A 19,307-nucleotide genomic window follows, 5' to 3' on the forward strand; every position below is an offset into this window, starting at 1 on the left:
CTTCATTGTGAGACTTTCAAAAAGGTTTTTTTTTTTTTTTTTTTTTTTGAGCAGTCGTCTATCTTAGATAACCTACTTGTCACTTTCTTGAATATAAGAGAGATGGACCAGATGATCTTAATGTCCTTTCAGCTTTAGGATCCTATTCTATGTTGTTTTAGCTTCACTGATGGTTCAAAGTAGCCATATTAAGAAAGTGTTAAATGGGGAAAAGAAGATTGAGGACTGAGTTAAGTTGTCAAGTAGACTCTATTACCTAACATATAATCATCCTTTTGTAGGGATTCTTGGGAATATCTTCCCAATGATCACCTCTTTTCTTTCCCAAACTATCCAATCAACTTAATTGGCCTTCAACAGTTCAACTTTATACATAAATAAAAGAACTTAAAAGAAATCCTATATGAGTTTGCTCTACTCCACCTGAATACTCTTAACAATTCTTCTTTTAATCAAGTTGATATAAAGTTAAGAAATGAAAATTAATCTTAAAATGTACTAAACAAAAAAGATAATTTAAAAGGTAAAGATACCCTTAATAAAAATGTATTACAGGGGCTAGGGTTGTGGCTCAGTGGTAGAGCGCATGTCTCACACGAATGAGGCACTGGGTTCAATCCTCAGCACCACATAAAAATAAATAAGTAAAGATATCATGTCCATCTACAACTAAAAAAAATTTTTTTTAAATGCATTACAAAGTTAAAAAAACAAAAACAAAGCAGTTAATGCCCCTCCCTTACAAGTTATGCTGATAATTTTGTTTCATTTGAGAAGAACAGTGTACAAAGGCAGATATATGCATGTATATACATGTATGTACAAGCACGCACGTGTGTGTGCACACACACATCTAAGGGACAGGAAATTAAAATAAAATTACAAATCTTGATACCTTCTTCATGGCCTGACACTTGGCTGTCTCAGAAAAGCCAATCATCTTATCAGGAGAACAGATCTTGATGAAGGGGAAGTTGGATTCCTCTGCGATCTTTGCAGCTAATGCAGTCTTCCCACTATGAGGAGGGCCTGCATAAAGATATGAACAAGTCAGAGGAAAAAAGCCAACCTAAGCAAAGGAGAATCAAACAAGTTTAAACTTTGATCCACAATGTACTGAGGTCTCAACTAGTTGCTCATTAACATTTCCTGACACAGTTTCATGGCAGACATGTTTCCTTTTATTTATTAGCAACTAAACTTAATGATCTGATTAGCATTTTTTAAAAGTATGGTAAAATATCATGCCTTCTTGCTTTTTCACACTGCCTTAATCTTTAAAAATTCTCACTGTGTTTATAAAGTGCCAGGGTTTTGTTTCTTAAAAGAGAGAAAGGGGGGAGGGAGAGAATGTAATGCCTATCAGCACTTGTGATATTAGTTCTATCAAATTGTTTAACAAAAAATATTATCGTGTTAGGAGATGACATTGTGATTAGGGAAAAACTGCCTTATTATAAGTAAATGTTCTATAAAAAGATAGAATTCTAAAGACACAGGCCTTATCCAAAGGCAACCAAATCTACAAATTTACCTGCATTTAGACAACCCTTCCCTCCCCTCATGTGTATTGGAAGATGCGTCCCTCTTCCAACCATAAACCAATAAATTTTTCCCTACCATCTTCTCAGGAACCTGACATTAGCGACCCTTCCTCGTTCCAATATGTTCAGCTGCTTCCTCTTCCCTGAAGCTTTTTCAATAGTGTTAAACATAATCTGATCTGACAGTTAAAAAAAAAAAAACAAAAAAACACTCTTTCTGGACTACATTCCACTCAACAATACCCTTCAAAATGGAACTTCCCTAAACAATCATCTCCATTGGCGCTTCACTCTTCATCTCCCCTTCATCTGTCCATCGCCACCAACCATACAGCTTCCACTGCATGACATGATCAGGCTCCCATCAATGATCTCGGTGCCACCAATCAAGAGAGATACTTCATCTTTGTTGACCTCTTAGAAAATTTGATACAACTTGTAACTTCCCTCTTTCTTGAAACACCTTTCCATTTCTGGCTTCTGAGACAGCATGCTCTCCCTTGGCCCCTTAGCCCCAAACAAGACTTTTGCTCAGTCTCCTTTGTCAGCACTTCCCACTTTTTTTAGTCCTAAATTGTTAATGCACCTCAGAGATAAGTTCTAGGTCCTCTCTTCATCTCAACCCTCACCCCTTCTGTAAGTGACTTCATCCATTCCCATTTTTCAAAGTCAGTCTCCATAATGACAAATCATGAATCTATTGCCAGCTGGGCTACTCTTCTGAGTGCCAAGCCTACCTATGCAATAGGCTATTTGCCATTTCTAATTTAATTCTCCTACAGGAGCCTAGAATTTATTCAAAACCGAACTCATGATCTGTCTTCCTCAAACTGCTTCTTCACTAGTATTCCTAATCTTAGTAAACAGCACCATTTACCAGGCTCTATAATGCCAGAAATCTGGGAGTCACGTGTGATAACTGATATATGTATGATAACTAAACAATCAAACCAATATTTCCAAGCTTTAGCCCCCACAATTACAAGACAGGGATAACAAGAGCATCTATTCCCACAGAACTGACATTAGGCTTAAATGAGATAACTCATATAAAGTACTAACAGAGTGACTGGCAAATGGGAAGGGCTTGAAGAATGTTAACCCAATTATGGTTGAGAATTAATAATAATGATTTTGTCACACTTTGTTCTACCTCCTAGATATTTCTCAGATTAGCCCACTGGGCTTCAGCTCCACTCAACCAGCACTCATTAAGACAATGCAACTGCTTCTTTTTGATTTTCCATCCATTCTCCATGATGAAGCAATTATGATGATATTCTGAAAACACAAATCTGCTCACATGACTTATTGCTTAAAACCCAACAAATGGCTTCCCATTGCCCCTAAGATGCAGTCTTTTTATTTTTTTAGCTGTAGATGGACACAATACCTTTATTTTGTTTATTTAGGTTTTTTTTTTTTTTTTTTTTTTAATGTGGTGCTGGGGATCAAACCCAGGGCCTCATGCATGCTATGCAAGTGCTCTACCAACTGAACCACAACTCCAGTCCCAAGATGTAGTCTTTAACATCGCCAGTGAGGCTTTGTAAGAAATGGCTCCTACCTACACTTCTTCAGTTTATGTGTGGTGAATTTTTCTGTTTCCAGATCTTCTCTGCTCAGGGCTTTTTCACATGCTAGTCACTCTGCCTAGAACACCAATTACAAAGCCCAGCCAGCTTCTCTGCATCCTTTGGGTCTGGACTTAACATGCTTCTCTCAAGGAGCCCTTGCCCCCTGACTTTTGAGGGAGTTAGGCTCCTGTCATCTGGCCTCACTGAATTTTTCTGTCCTCATACTAATCATAATTGTACATTAATTATTTGTGAATGGAATGTCCTTCCCCTGTTGTCTACTTGATAAAATCCTAACAAATCCTTCAAGGCCTAAATGAACCATCACTTCTAGTTTACTCTGACCACCCTTGGGCAAAATTTCTTGCATTAGCACACATCCTTACACACAAATGCTGTAGTTAGGAATTTCTTTACAAGTCTTTTTCATGACTATACTGAACGCTTGAGTGGAGATGCTTGAATGTCTCTATCTCCAGCAACTAAGTAGCCTAAAACACAGCAAGTATTCAGTAAATACTCTTGTAACTGAATGAGGTCTATTTAATACCAGAGAAATTTAGATACAATCCTACAAGAAAACTAACTGCTATCAGTAACACTCAATCCCAAGGAAATTTTAATTTGTGTATAATATTGGTACACAGACTGGGTAACTATTTTCAGATTATGAATAAGGTTTAGAACTGAAAATCAATTCTGGAATGTGCTAAATGGCTTTTTAAAAGTGCTGCTGTTCTTAAACGCTTTAAGCCCATCTCATCATTCTTTCTCACCTTCTAAAAGGACGCTAACCAGTGGTGTGCGGTCACTGTTTTTAGTCTGCTGGACCAACAGCTCCCCATCATCCAGAACTCGAGTAACTGGGTCACCCCATTTGATGATTCCATTCATAATATAACTTGCATAATCCTCTTGATTTGTGCCAAATGCCTAATGAGAGAAAGGATAATTTAAAGCATTTTGAACATTAGTATTAAAAAGTAAAATATTTAATTTCTCCACCACTGTGTTATTTGTGCTTGGTTCTATTCCTCACAATATCTTCTCACAAGACTTTCAAGACAAGCAATATCTGACCAAGAAACAAAAGCAAAATTGTTCCATTCCCCAGGGGCTTGAATGAAAACTGGTAATTAAATCATGTGTAACTCTTTTTTCGGGGGAGAGGGTACTAGGGAATTGAACTCAGGGTCACTCGACCATTGAGCCACATCCCCAGCCCTATATTGTATTTTATTTAGAGACAGGGTCTCATTTGAATTCACAATCCTCCTGTCTCAGCCTCTCAAACTGCTGGGATTACAGGCATGTGCTACCACACCCAGAAAATCATGTATAATTCTTTTTTTTTTAATATTTATTTTTTTAGTTCTCGGCGGACACAACATCTTTGTTTGTATGTGGTGCTGAGGATCGAACCCGGGCCACACGCATGCCAGGCAGGCGTGCTACCGCTTGAGCCACATCCCCAGCCCCATGTATAATTCTTAAGAGGACATATTAGAGAAGAACCAAACTGGGTCTACATAAAGAATTGTACACTACCAACCTAGATGCCCTTCAATAGATGAATGGATAAAAAAAAATGTGGCATCTATACACAATGGAGTATTACTATGCATTAAAAAATGACAAAATCATAGAATTTGGAGGGAAATGGATGGCATTAGAGCAGATTATGCTAAGTGAAGCCAGCCAATCCCTAAAAAACAAATGCCAAATGTCTTCTTTGATATAAGGAGAGTAACTAAGAACAGAGTAGGGATGAAGAGCATGAGAAGAAGATTAACATTAAACAGGGATGAGAGGTGGGAGGGAAAGCGAGAGGGAAGGGAAATTGCATGGAAATGGAAGGAGACCCTCAGGGTTATACAAAATTACATACAAGAGGAAGTGAGGGGAAAGGGAAAAATAATACAAGGGGGAGAAATGAATTACAGTAGAGGGGGTAGAGAGAGAAGAGGGGAGAGGAGGGGAGGGGAGGGGGGATAGTAGAGGATAGGAAAGGCAGCAGAATACAACAGACACTAGTATGGCAATATGTAAATCAATGGAAGTGTAACTGATGTGATTCTGCAATCTGTATACGGGGTAAAAATGGGAGTTCATAACCCACTTGAATCATAATGTGAAATATGATATGTCAAGAACTATGTAATGTTTTGAACAACCAACAATAAAAAAAAAAAGAATTGTACACTGAGGGGCTGGGGTTGTGGTTCAGCGGTAAAGCACTTGCCTAGCATGTGCAAGACCCTGGGTTCGATCCTCAGCACTATAATAAAGGTATTGTGTCCAACTACAACTAAAAAAAAATATTAAAAAAAGAATTGCACATGAAATGATATACATATTTATACTGTGTCAAGGTCACTATCATCTTGCTGTAGTAAGCTGAAAATGTCACCATTGTCTGGACAGTGGACATGTTTTATTTTATTTTATTTTATTTTTAAAGAGAGAGAGAGAGAGAAAGAGAGAGAGAATTTTTTAATATTTATTTTTTAGTTTTCGGTGGACACAACATCTTTGTTTGTAGGTGGTGCTAAGGATTGAACCCGGGTCGCACGCATGCCAGGCGAGCGCGCCACTGCTTGAGCCACATCCCCAGCCCAGTTGGACATGTTTTATGGGTCCGATTTTTCTTTTTGTTTCTATGTTTTGCACTAGGAGGTTGATTCAGTAATAAACGTAAAACCTTCTGAAAAAAATAAAGTAAAATACTGAAAGGCATAAAAGATGAGTAAAAATTCCTACACACCAAGACTATATTAAACACTATCTTGTATTAACGTTAAGTCTGAAAAGCCAAAACAAAAACAAAGAATTAGGGGCATGAGTTGTGGCTCAATGGTAGAGCACTTGCCTGGCATGCATGAGGCCCTGGGTTCAATCCTCAGCACCGCATATAAATAAATAAAGTGAAAGATCCATTTACAACTAAAACTAAAAATATTAAAAAAAACAAAGAATAAAGCCATCTTATAATTTCTCATTTAATGTTTTTACCCAATCAAAACAACAGCAAAAAAGCTACTTTAGATGACTTAATGGAATAAAAACAATAGATTCTAGGCTCAGATTCTACCAGAACCCAAATCCTCATAATCCCTGAGCAAATGAGTACATTCCAACATGCTTGTTTCTATAGAGTATATAGGTTGTGGTCATTCTGTCAAAAAAAAGAGAGAAAGTAATTAAGGTCATAGAAATTAGAAACAGCTCAGCAGATAGAAATATTATCTTAACACTGACTATGTTAGGTGCCGTTGATTAAAATGGGAATACAAAATAGAAATTATGTGTCTACATCAACTTTGTGATAGGGGAGACAAGTAAAATGGCACCAAGGTAAGGATATATATGTAAATATAAGGTTTAGAATGAGATAGAAATGAGAAGCTGTGGCTGGGATATAGCTCAGTGGTAGAGTACTTGCCTAGCACAAACAAGGCTCTGGGTTTAATCTCTAGCATCACACATACACATACACACACACACACACACACACACACACAAAGAAAAAAATAAAAGACATGAGAAAGTATAGTGAAAAATTTAAAGGTCAGAAAAAGGAAATAACAGCAATAATTCTTTTTTTTTGAGTTCATCACATATTGAAGCTTAAATCACATTCCTCTTCATTTCCAACTTCTAATCACAAAGATTATAATTCCCATCAAAATAGCTGCCCAAAGTAGTCAATAACTTTAGTACAAATAATTGAATTGGATTTTCATGATTAACAGGAGAATAAATGTGTTGAAAAAAATAAGTCCATGTTCATGTATAGGTCATATATTTTGAGAATTTCAACATTCCCCCGCCCCAACAGTACTGGGGATAGAATCCAGAGCCCTGCACACTGAGCTATATCTCTCACCCTTTTTAAGAAAATTTTTTTTGGAGAAAGGGTCTTGCTAAATTGCCCAGACTGGCCTTGAACTTTTGATCCTCCTGCCTCAACCTCATGAGTAGCTGGGATTACAGGCGTGCCCTACCATGCCTGGAGGAGAATTTCAACTTTTTAAAGATTACCATATCCCTGAAAAAGTCATTTTTGATTACCTGATGTATGTGTTAATTTTAACAGTTCTTATAACTTCCATCTTGCAGAAAGTCATTTTGTAATATTGTCTCTAAAACAGCGCCCAGTTCTCCTGTTTCCATTACTTTACTACAAAATAATTTTTCAGATCACTCTCAGTACTGCCATTACCTACTCTGTACTTTCATTCCTGAGTACAGAGGAAAGTTCTCATTTTTTTAGTCTGGATATGGAAATTCAGTGGTCCTGTAAAAAGTTATAAAGAAGAGCCTAATAAAGACCAGTTAAATGGCTTTTCGAGGATATATGTAGTAGGTTGGCTAGCTTTTGTCTTTAATTGTTCAAAGTATATTTTCCAAGACTTTTAGAAGCTGCTTTAAAATGCCTAATTCATAAAAGAGTGTAGCCTCTAATCCCAGAGGCTCAGGAGGCTGAGGCAGGAGGATCAAAGCCAGTCTCAGTGACAAGATGCTAAGCAACTCAGTGAGACCCTGTCTCTAAATAAAATACAAAATACAGCTGGGGATGCAGCTCAGTGTTCAAGTGACCCTGAGTTCAATCCCTGGTACCTCCCCGCCCCCCCCAAAAAAATTAAAAAGTGATTGTCTGAGGCTACATAGTAGTTACATCTTCATTATGCAGTCTATCATTTCATTTTTTTCTTTTATCCTCCAGACCCTTGGAATAAATAAAAGTAAATGTTTTGGTCTTATTTCCTCATAGCCAATTTATTCATTATTAAATAAATCTTGCAATAGATCAGTTGGCCAGGCTCTAACATTTTTGGTAACTATTACAAATGATAATGACAAAAGATTAAACCATTTCCATTGTTCATTAACTTTTGAAAATAATTTGTGTTTTAAAAGTCATAAAAAGTACACAGGGCTAAAACAAATTGACTTACCTTTAAAGAAGGTACTTATAACAAATAATTATTTTTAAAGACTATATAACAAATGGCCAATAAACATATAAAAAGATGTTAAATATTCACTAGTTATTAAGGAAATGCAAATCAAAACTATAATAAGACCTCACACATATCCACTGAAATGGATACTACTACGAAAGAAAAAAGAAAATAACAAGTGTTAGCAAAGATATAGAGAAAATGGAACCTTTGTACATTATTAGTGGGAATGTAAAATGGTATAAATGGAAAACAGTATGGTGATTCCCCCCCAAAATAAAAAAACAGAAACATATGATCTAGCAATTCTGCTTGTGGGCAAATATCCCAAAGGACCAAAAAATGGGTCTTGAAGAGATATTTATATATGTTCACAGCAGCATTATTCATAATAGCTAAGATGTGCAAGCAGCCCAAGTGTCCACTGGTGAATGAATGGATAAGCAAAATGTAGTAAATACATACAATGGAATACTCCTCAGCCTTAAAAAAGAAAACTCTGATATATGTTGCAACATGGATGAACCTTGGGAATCTCCGTCACCAAAAGACAAATACTGTATGCTTTCACCTATGTGATGTACTGAGAGCAGTCAAAATTATGGAGACAGTAGAAAGGTGTTTGTCAGGCTCTGGGAAGAGGGGGAAAAGGGAGTTATTGTTTAACAGATGTAGCGTTTCAGTTTTACATATGAAATAGTTCTGAGATGGATGGTAATGATGGCTGCAAAACATTATGAATTTAATACTATCAAATTGATGACCTCAAAAAATAATTAAGACAGTAAATTTTATGTTATGTGTATTTAACACAATCAAAAAAGTGATGGGCTGAAGTTGTGGCTCAGAGGAGGAGCGGTCTTCTAGCAAGTGTGGGGCACTGGGTTTGATCCTCAGCACCACATAAAGTAAAATAAGGACATTGTGTCCACCTATAACTAAAAAATAAATATTTTTTTTAAAGTGAGAAAAGAATACTATGAAAAGAACTGGTGCAGATCAAACAAAAATAAACAATACAACAGAAAGATAGGCAAAAGACATGAAAGGCATTTCACAGAAGACAGGCATGAAGTCAATAAGCATGAGAAATGCTTAACTTTGTAAGTAATGCGTGAAATGGAAAACAAGACCAAAATGAGCCCCCTTAGAATTTACGTTTAATTGGATGGCAAGACTCAAGTTTGAGAATACCAAGTGTTGGAGAGGATGTAGAGGAAGCGTCTTTCCTACATTATTGGAGACAGTGCTAATTGGTTCAACCTCTTGGAAAATGATTTGAAATTATATTTTAAAGTTGGAAATTCATATAACCAAAACCCCAGAAACTTTATTTATTGGCAGGAAATGGATACATTGTGGTATTCAATACTTCAAAGAATGCTATTTAGTAATGAAAATGAATGGTGTATAGTTATAGGAAATCATATGAATGACTTTTGGTAATTGAAATATTTAATAAAATAGCAAGTCCCAGAAAGTAACAAACAAATAACACATTTTATTTTACATACACTATGTATATGGACAAATGACAAAAGTGTGTCATGAATTAAAAGAATAAGATTAATCTACTCCTGTGTAGATTTTCCATTTAAGAAAGAAAACAAATCTTTAAGAACTGGGCCTTTCTACAGTTTGTTTTTGTACTAACAAAAGGACTCTAAACAATGGCTACTTGAAGTCGTTAGTGATTGTTTTGTAGAAAAATGAGCTAATGACCTTATCCTATATTCTGAAGCTCCGACTCTGTTTTGAGTACATTTTCAGAAAACTCTATAGATTACTTAGGATTGTTAAGAGTTTAGAAGCTACAATGGTCAGAGAACTAGAGGAATTGAAAAAAAAGAAGAAACCCTTAGAGGAGGTGAGGAAAAGTAGAAAGGAAGAGGGGGAAGGGTATAAGAGCTAATAACTCACATGTGAAGGATGAAATGAATTCAGGTTTCTATATCTTGAGATTATATGAAAATCAATAAGAAAACTAATTCTAGTTCAATATAAAATAAGAACTAATAAAGTCTCAAAATTGAATGGGCTGCCATATAAGGTGGTAAGCTTCTTATCATGAAAATATTTAGATAATGGTTAATCATCCAGCCACCAAGAGACATCGTACAGATGTTTACTTTTATTTATGATGCTGGTGATGGAACTCAGAGTGTCCAGTGAACTGGGTCAGCAGCCCCAGATATTTCATATATTGGACACTTCTAGTACTAAGATTTTTTTCATTTTATAAAACTATATATGATATCATCTTCTGTAATACTGGGAAAATGGCACTTATTTTTCCTGAATTATCATCACTATTATTATGGCTTATATATAACTCAATTATCTATACTCACTGGTTTGATATCATTCTCCAAAGAAGCAAGGAAGTCTCCTCTTGTCACCTGCAGGCTCTCTGCTTTCTCCATGTCCACTTCCACTTTAGTACTTGCCTAAGTCAAAATGGGGAAAAAATCTGAAGATTAAAAAGCATATTTTTACAGATAAAAGCTCAAATTTCTGCAAATCATATGTATTTAACAGGATTAATATGCAGAATTTATAAGAAAAACTATTAAAATTCAACCACAAAAAAATCTAGAATTTAAATAGACATTTTTTCCAAAGTAGATGTACAAATGACTGAAAACACATGAAAAGGTGCTCAACACTATTAACCATTTAGGGAAATACAAATGAAAACTACAATGACATTTCAACTGATATACATTAGGATGGTTACTAACAAAACAAACAAACAAACAAAACAGAAAATGATATGTGCTGACAAGGATGTTGAGAAAATAAACTCTTGTGCACTACTTGGGGAACATGAAATGGTGCAGACATTGTAGAAAACAGTACAGTGGTTCCTCAAAAAATGAAAAATAGAATTAATGTATAATCTAGTAATTCCACTTCTGGGTGTCTACCCAAAGGATGGAAACGGGGTCTTGAAGAGATATTTGCCTACCCATGTTCATAGTAGCATTATTCATGATAGCTAAGATGTGGAAACAATCCAAGCATCCACTGATGAATGAATGGATAAGCAAAATGTGTTAACTACATACACTGGAATACTACTCAGTCTTAAAAAGGAAGGGGAGCTGGGGTTGTGGCTCAGTGGTACAGTGCTTGCTTAGCATATGTAAGGCACTGGGTTTGATTCTCAGCACCACACATAAATAAACAAAATAAAAGGTTCATTAACATCTAAATTTTTTTTAAAAAGGAGGGAATTCTGACACGTACTATAACGCAAATGAATCTTGAGACTATTATGTTAAATGGAATATATCCATTACAAAAATACAAATATTCTCTGATTCTTCCTATGTAAGCTATTTAGAGTAGTCAAAATCAGTCAGTCAGATGTTAAAACAGTGGTTGTCAGGCTAGGGAGAGGGTAGAATTAAGAGTTAGTGTTTAATGGATATAGAGTTTCAGTTTTACAAGATGAAGAGTTCTAGAGATGGACAGTGGTGACAGTTCCACAAATGAACTATACATTTAAACTTACACTCAACTATACACTTAAAAGTGGTTAAGTTGGTAAGTTTTATGATACTCATATTTTAATATAACCAAAAACTTAGAAAAACAAATTTTTAAAAATCTCTTCAATTTATAAATATGTACATCCTTCGAACAATTCCACATCTAGGAATTTATTCCATAAATACATTCACAAATGTGTACAAAGCTAAATGTACAAGGATATCTACTAGAGTGATTTGTAATAATAAAAGACTGGAAGCATACTGAATGTCCACCAACAGGGGTCAATGAAGAAAATTACAACATATCTATACCAAAGAATACTTTATAGTCCTTAAACAAAACAAAAACAACAGTAACAACAGCAACAACAACAACAACAAAAAAGCGAGGCATAGCTGGGTGTGGTGGTACATGTTGTAGGCCCAGCTACTTGGGGGGCTAAGGTAGGAAAGATCACTTGGGCCCAGCAGTTTGAGGCCAGCATGGCCAACACAATGAGACTTCAAAGACATAGATGCCCAGCCCACCCACCTCAGGATTTTGGTTTCACAGGTCCCATGGAGGGTCTACACCTTTATATGTTTATGAAGTGCCATGGAATGATTCTGATACTGAACCAGGTTTAAGAATCATTTGTCTAGGAGACCAAGGACTTGAAACTGATTTATAATCATAGTGTGTGCTTGAGAACCTAAGTGCCAGCTCCAAATATTCTGCTTACTGCACCTGGAGCTAACACTTAGACATCTGGAGAAGCATCAAGGTCTTTATCAGCACTTGGAGCTGCCTGGACCTGATGAGTGATTAAGATACCAACACATTTTTTAATGTGACTGGGCTCACTACCAATAGCACAAAGCAAGAGTCAGTCTAATTTTTAAATTGGTATCATGGTTTTTTTTAAAAAGGCATCTTCAAAAAAAGCTGACTATAAAACAAAAGTATGTTAAGCAAATATCAACCTTCCATCAATATATAAAATATGAGTCATATTCCTTTAGGAACCAACTCCTGAGACAAATAAAACGACAGACATTAAAAAGGGGGGGGCAGCCTTAGGGGATAAAAAGAACTATGTCAAGAAACTGGATCAAGATGGCAAAGAGAACACATGTATTTGTTTCTTTTTCTGCCCCAAATTTCAAGAAATGAGAAAGATTAAAAAGCATGGAAGATATATGCAGAAATCTTAACACTGACCTAACAAGAGTCTGAGCAGCAGAGAACAGAAAGACTAATAAAGAAGAAACAAAAGACAGAAGAGAAAAAAATTCCACAGCTACAGAAAGGCGTGTCTTTGTAGTTTAAAGGGTTCAATGAGTGCTGATCAGTATAAGTGAAAAGCAACCACATCTGTCTAGACACACTGTTGTAAATTTTCTGAGCACCAAAGATGGAAAAGTCTAAGAACCTTTCTATGAGACAAAAATGGGTGGCCTGTAAAAAATTGGAGTAAGATTGGGATGACACCTTTGCTGGCAATACTAGAAACTAGCAGACAATGAACCTATGTCTTCAAAAATATGTCTGGATATCTGACCTGGAAATGACTCCCATATGAACACAAGGAGGCACGAGAGAGCATTTTCATATCAGTATTGTTTTTAATAGACACAACCAGAAATATCCTAGATGTTAAACCATTCATTCATTCATATTTACTGAGTGCTCTAGGAACTAAAGACAACACTAAATAAAATAGACAAGTCTCACCCTCACAGATCTTACATTTAAAATCATGTGGTAATATTCTAGAATACTGTGCCTTTGTCCAAAATAATAAAGGGAACTTATATGTACCAACATGGTAGATTATCCAAGACATACTAGCAAGTAAAAAATGTAAACTATAGTCAAATTCCATTAATGTTCATTTTTTTTGAAAGCACATATGTATATGAATGTAAATATGAAGAAAGCAAATTACAAAGGTATATACCAAATGTTGGCTACCTCTGAAAAGGAGAAGGAAGGGATGTTGGACATGGTCTTTCTCATTTTTCCCTATATACTTTGGCATCCTTGAATCTTCTAAAAATAGAGTGTATTCATTTATGACTTCTATGATAGTCTACTTCGTGTTAACTATAACTTAACACCTGAGGCAGATTAACATTAAAAAAAAAAAAAGAGGTTTATTTAGCTTACAGCTTTGGATGCTGAAAACCCAAACACCATGGTGCACACTCTGGCAAGGGCCCCATGGCAGATGAGAAGAGTGTGTGCAGGATAAAGAATTCATCTCTTGGGGCTGGGGATGTGGCTCAAGCGGTAGTGCGCTCGCCTGGCATGCGTGCGGCCCGGGTTCGATCCTCAGCACCACATACCAACAAAGATGTTGTGTCCGCCGAAAACTAAAAAATAAATATTAAAAAATTCTCTCTCTCTCTCTCCTCTCTCACTCTCTCTTTAAAAAAAAAAAAAAGAATTCATCTCTCTAAATAGGAAGCCAGAGGGAGACTGGGTGGAGGGGGGCTTAGACTTATGGGAATACTCTCTCTAGAACTAATCAGGGTCTGAGAAGAAATACTTCACCTCCTTGGGAGGGTAGGGCTCAATGTCCTAAGGACCTCCCACTAGGCTCCACCTCTTAAAGGTTTCATAGCCCCTCTCAATACTGTCACTGGGGCAACAAATTTACAACACCTGAATCTTTGGGGAGACAACATCACTGAAACTATATCAGGTTCCATATTTTTAAAAAGAAAGAAAGTGATAAGTAACATTTAAATAGATGAATATTCCACTTAAATAGAACAGTTGGCATTTAGATTATTAATAAGGGTTTCATTGGTACATATTAGGCATTCAATAAGTATTAATCATATTTATTTAGCATTTCTAAGTTTAAAAAAAGGGAAATGTATTATAGGAAACGGGCATCTCCATGAAAAAAAGTATGTTAGCTCAGGCTAGGGATGTGGCTCAGTGGCAGAGTGCTAGGCCTTGCATTCGATACCCAATACCACCATCATCAAAAAAGAAAAAAAAAAGAATTCTGATAACTCATAAAATATAAATCTCTACAGCCAACTTTGTGTGTGTGTGTATGTGTGTACACGTGCACGCGCGCGTGTGCTGGGGACTGAGTCTTGCATGTGCTAAACACACACCCTTGACACTGAGTTACACCTCCAGATCTAGAGTTCTTCATCAAGTAGGTTCATATACATTATCTCATTTCATCAAATTACATTATCTCATTTGATATAAACCTGGAGGCTTTTATAAGTCAATAAAGGCAGACATAGGATTTCCGTCCTGAGCAGCTTTACACAAAAGCTTTAACTGATTAAAACTTTTGACACATCTAAAAGGATTCTACAAAATGCAAACTATCACATGAAGGTGAAGAAGCAAGCTCCGACAGAATCATATTAAAATCCCAGTGAAGCTACCAGCCTCTTTTAAATGGCCCCTCCTTGTGTAGTCTTAAATTTTTACTATGATATTTGATATTTTGATTTGCTCTTATAGTAAAACTGAATTCAAATGACAGAAACACACAGTAATGTGAAAGAAAAATCTTGTCCATCTTTTAGTGCTTCCAAAAAAAAAAAAAAAATCAAAATTCCAGGAATGAAGGTGGTTCAAAACATCTTTTGACTAATTATTATTATTACTGTGATTATTATTTGGTACTGGGGATTGAACCCAGGAGTGCATTACTACTGAGCAACATCCCCAGCCCTTTTTGTTTTTATTTTAAGACAGGGTCTTGCCGAGTTGCCCAGGCTGGTCTTGAACTTGCAATCCTCCTGTTTCAGTCTCCTGAGCTGCTGGGATTATAGGTGAGCATCACTGTGCGGAGCTTTTTACTTATTATTAAGAAAGAATTCACTTCAATGAATTAAAAGTGAAATAAAACAGATACAGAAAAACAAATACTACATGTTTTCATTTATATGTGGAAGCTAAAAAAAATTATCTCATAGAAGTAAAGATTAGATATAGCAGTTATGGGAGGCCAGGAAGGGCAGGGAGAGAACAGAGAGAAGATGGTTAATGGCACAAGGGTGCAGTTAGAAGAAATAACCTCAAATGTTACAAATCATGGAAGGGGAACTATGGTTGACAACAATAATTGCATATTTCAAAACAGCCAGTAGAGAGGATTTTGAATGTTTCAAATATGAAGAAATGATAAATGCTTGAGGTAACAGATACGCCAATCATTCTGATCATCACATACTATACACATGTATCGAAATATCATATCTTATCTCATAAATATGTACAATTATTATGTGTCAATTAAAAATTAAATTTTAAGTGGATTAAGATGGTGGGAAGAAGAGTTATTTTAGAACAAGTTGTTTTCAATCTTACCAGAAATTTTAAAAGTTACCTAATTGTAAATAATAAATATTCCAATTGTAAATTATTTCTATTTGTTCATTAAGTAAAATTTTTAAGGATTTCTCTTTTTTTAAAGAGTTTCTTTTTTTAATATGTTTATTTTTATTTATTTATATGTGGTGCTGAGGATCGAACCCCGAGCCACACATGTGCTAGGTGAATGCTCTACCGCTGAACCACAACCCCAGCCCTTAAGGATTTCTCTTAATCAACTTTTACTATTTTATAAAAATAGCAAAGTCTTATTTTAAAAGTCAAGAATTCTGAATTTTTACTCATTCAGAAAATCTTTTCTCATTTGCTTGAGTTAGTAAGATACTTTCTGCAGTTTATTTATAACACCTAATCAATATAGAAGAGGCAGCATCTTTCAACTTATACCTGCAGAAACTCATTAGCTTGTATTTCAACACTAGCAAATATCAAGTGGTCACCATTAAATTTCATAACCTTTTAAATCTGACCTTTCAAAGTTCTTATCATTCTTCTCTTAAATTAAGGGTAGAATAACCATAATCAATCAAAAAGTCTACATAAAAGAATTAATTTTATTGAAATTCAGTAAATATAATTCAGAGCTTTGATTTAATTATAAAGTATTTGTGTCCTCGATTTATTCCTTACAGCAGATTAGAGAAGAAATTTGGATTATGAATCTTTTCTACCTGAAGCAGAAATTCCTTTCGAGACAAAAACAACCAAATGTCACATGAATTTTAGTTGACCGAAAACATGGGTTCAAGTATAAATGACATGAACCTCAGGTGTTTACGGCTGGATTTTCCACTTGTTTCAGAAAACCTGAAAAAATAGTGTAACAGTGAAGACTTGTTTACTTAATTGGCTAAATCTTTCTTTAGGTCTAATCTTTTGAAAGGGAAGCAAAATATCACTTAAAGTGCATTTTTTAAAATTATTTTTTATTTCATTAAAGTGCATTTTTTTAATACTATGAAGAAAGAATGTCATAATAGTTGAATGTTATGGATGTTTTAAAGTTCTACCCAACTTTAAATCCTAAGCTTGAAATTAAAAACGTATTTATCAAACATTACAAACAAAGCTATGAACATCTACAGCAGTGGAAAAACCGAAACTATGTCTTTTGTTCTGCTGAGGAGTCATCCAGTTGGGAAAACAGTGTTTAGAGACTCTTTAACAATGCAGACTGTTAGAAATAGAAATAAAGAAACACATGTTAGTAGTATGCCTTTTGGGGGGTGAGATTAGTGATGTAATCTTTCTCTTTCCTAAGAGCCCACATAGTGCTGCGCATTAGCTATTTTATTGATATTGGGAAAAATTGAAACCTATTTGATACAAAAAGCATTGATGACAAATTAATATGTATCCATGAAGCTTTTAAGAATATTCAACCACATGAAAAAAGTGAGGGAAACAACAGTCAACTGTTCACACTACTGACTTGAAGATCTGAAGAATAACATATTCTATACAGTGTAACAAACATTTTAGCTCTATAATTAGAAAAATTATAAATGCAATATTGAATAAGTATTGAGTGAAAATAATGAGTAAAAATCAGAGGGCTGAGGTTGTGGCTCAGTGGTAGAACACTTGCCTAGATGTGTGAGGTACTAGATTATATTTTCAGTACCACATTAAATAAAAAAATAAAATAATGGTCCACTGACAACAATACATACACACACACATACATACACACACGCATGTATGTAACTAGCATTTATATAGTTTATAGTACTTCCCCTTGACAGGTCAGAAACAAACAGCAAAAGAACTGTGTAATATATGACCACACTTCTTGACTAAGAAATCTGTGACCTTCCTACCAATCTTCTTGCCTCCAATATAGATAAACCCAACATGATTTGAAGAACACTTCTTTGTGAGACAATGGTTTAGAGTAACATTTTGGGAAAAGATTATTGTGGTAAAAATGACAAATGATTAAATCTGTGGCCAATGCACATGAAAGTCCAATAACTAGCACATTAACTATGGTGGACTATACTAAGACATCCTCCTGTGGCCTAAGTTGAAGGATCATTAAGGAGCAGTTTTCATATCACTTACATAATTTTTTTTGAACTCACCACCACTTTTTACTAAGGCTTATCTATGGCCAGGAAGAAGAATGGATTTATTTCTGCAGGTATAAGCTGCATTAATGAACCTAATACTGTATTCCCATAATGATCAAACTTTTGGAAAAAATGAGCTAAAACAAAGTCACTTCTATTATTTAGAGAAACTATGACTCATGTATAGAGTTTCAGACTACATGTTTAGTTTACTCATTGAAAAAATATTTTCTGAATATTATCATATGCTCAGTATTTATATCTATATGGGATACTGCAGAAGATTCCGAGATGAATTAAAAAGTGGACTTGGGGCCAGAGTTGTGGCTCAGCAGTAGAGCGCTCACCTAGCACACGTGAGGCCCTGGGTTTGATCCTTAGCACCACATATAAATAAATAAAGATATTTAATTAAAAAAAAGAAATAGACTTAACATCTAAAGGGGTCAGCAAACTTTTTTTTTTTCTATAAAAAAACAGATAGTAAATATTTTAAGCTTTGGGTAGGCCATGCAGTCTCTGTTGCAAACACTTAACTCTGCCATTACAGCATAAGAGCAACCATGGACATGAATAAGTGTGTGTAGTTGTGTTTTAAAAAAAGTTTAATCATAAACACTGGTGGCTGACCAGATTGGGCCCACAGACCACGGTTTGCTGACTTCTGGTCTAGAATCATTGACAGGATGTACCCCAGTAGTTTCAACAGACTTGACCTCTCTCTTCAGGCTTTTATTATTTCCTGCCTGCTATAAAAGTTCCCTTCTCTTGTCTTATGTCATTGACTCTACTCCCCTAAATACTCCACTTGACACAGCTGCCAGACTGATACGGTTTTAACAATATTTCACTGCTATTCTTAAAACTCTTCAATGGCTTAGCACTACTGGCAGAAAAATAAAGTCCATATTTTTAGTAGAGTATAAAAGACTCTTTGTGCTCCATCCCTTGCTTTAGTCATCTGACTTATACAACAATGTTTCTCTCCTAGTACCCCTTCCCTGACTTCTGTGCTGAAGCAGTACCAAATTACTCAACACATCATGCTGTTTTATGTCCCTGATCCTTGGCCTATGGTTTTCCTTCTACCCATTAAGAGATATTCATATCCACACAGATAATTGCTCTGTGGTTTCTCTCACCCTATGTTGACCACACCTGATACTTTTTAACTTCCTTACCTTGCATATACTTTCAATGACTGGATAGGGAGGATCAGACTGGGAGCTACTCAATGGCAGGCAATTTACTTCTCTGCAATTATAGCATTAACTCCTAGCACAGTGCACAGTATACTGC

General features: G+C 35.5%; 1 protein-coding gene and 1 long non-coding RNA gene across 3 annotated transcripts in view; one reads left to right on the top strand and one right to left on the bottom strand.

The window, feature by feature from the left end:
• LOC308636207 overlaps nt 1-19,307 on the top strand; it is a 770,476-nt gene that overhangs the window by 647,448 nt on the left and 103,721 nt on the right. The gene's annotated exons all lie outside the window — the stretch shown is intronic.
• Nucleotides 1-19,307, bottom strand: part of NSF (N-ethylmaleimide sensitive factor, vesicle fusing ATPase) — a 156,636-nt gene that overhangs the window by 39,430 nt on the left and 97,899 nt on the right. For both annotated transcript variants that reach the window (XM_081271460.1, XM_081271459.1), the window contains exons 13-15: nt 10,437-10,532; nt 3,898-4,054; nt 896-1,029 (exon numbers count right to left, since the gene is read on the bottom strand). In XM_081271460.1, the coding sequence (XP_081127586.1) occupies nt 896-1,029; nt 3,898-4,054; nt 10,437-10,532 (387 nt within the window). The remainder of the gene's footprint in view (nt 1-895; nt 1,030-3,897; nt 4,055-10,436; nt 10,533-19,307) is intronic.

This window comes from Spermophilus citellus (genome assembly GCF_964194105.1).
Source record: "Spermophilus citellus genome assembly, chromosome: 17".
Taxonomy (NCBI): Eukaryota; Metazoa; Chordata; class Mammalia; order Rodentia; family Sciuridae; genus Spermophilus; species Spermophilus citellus.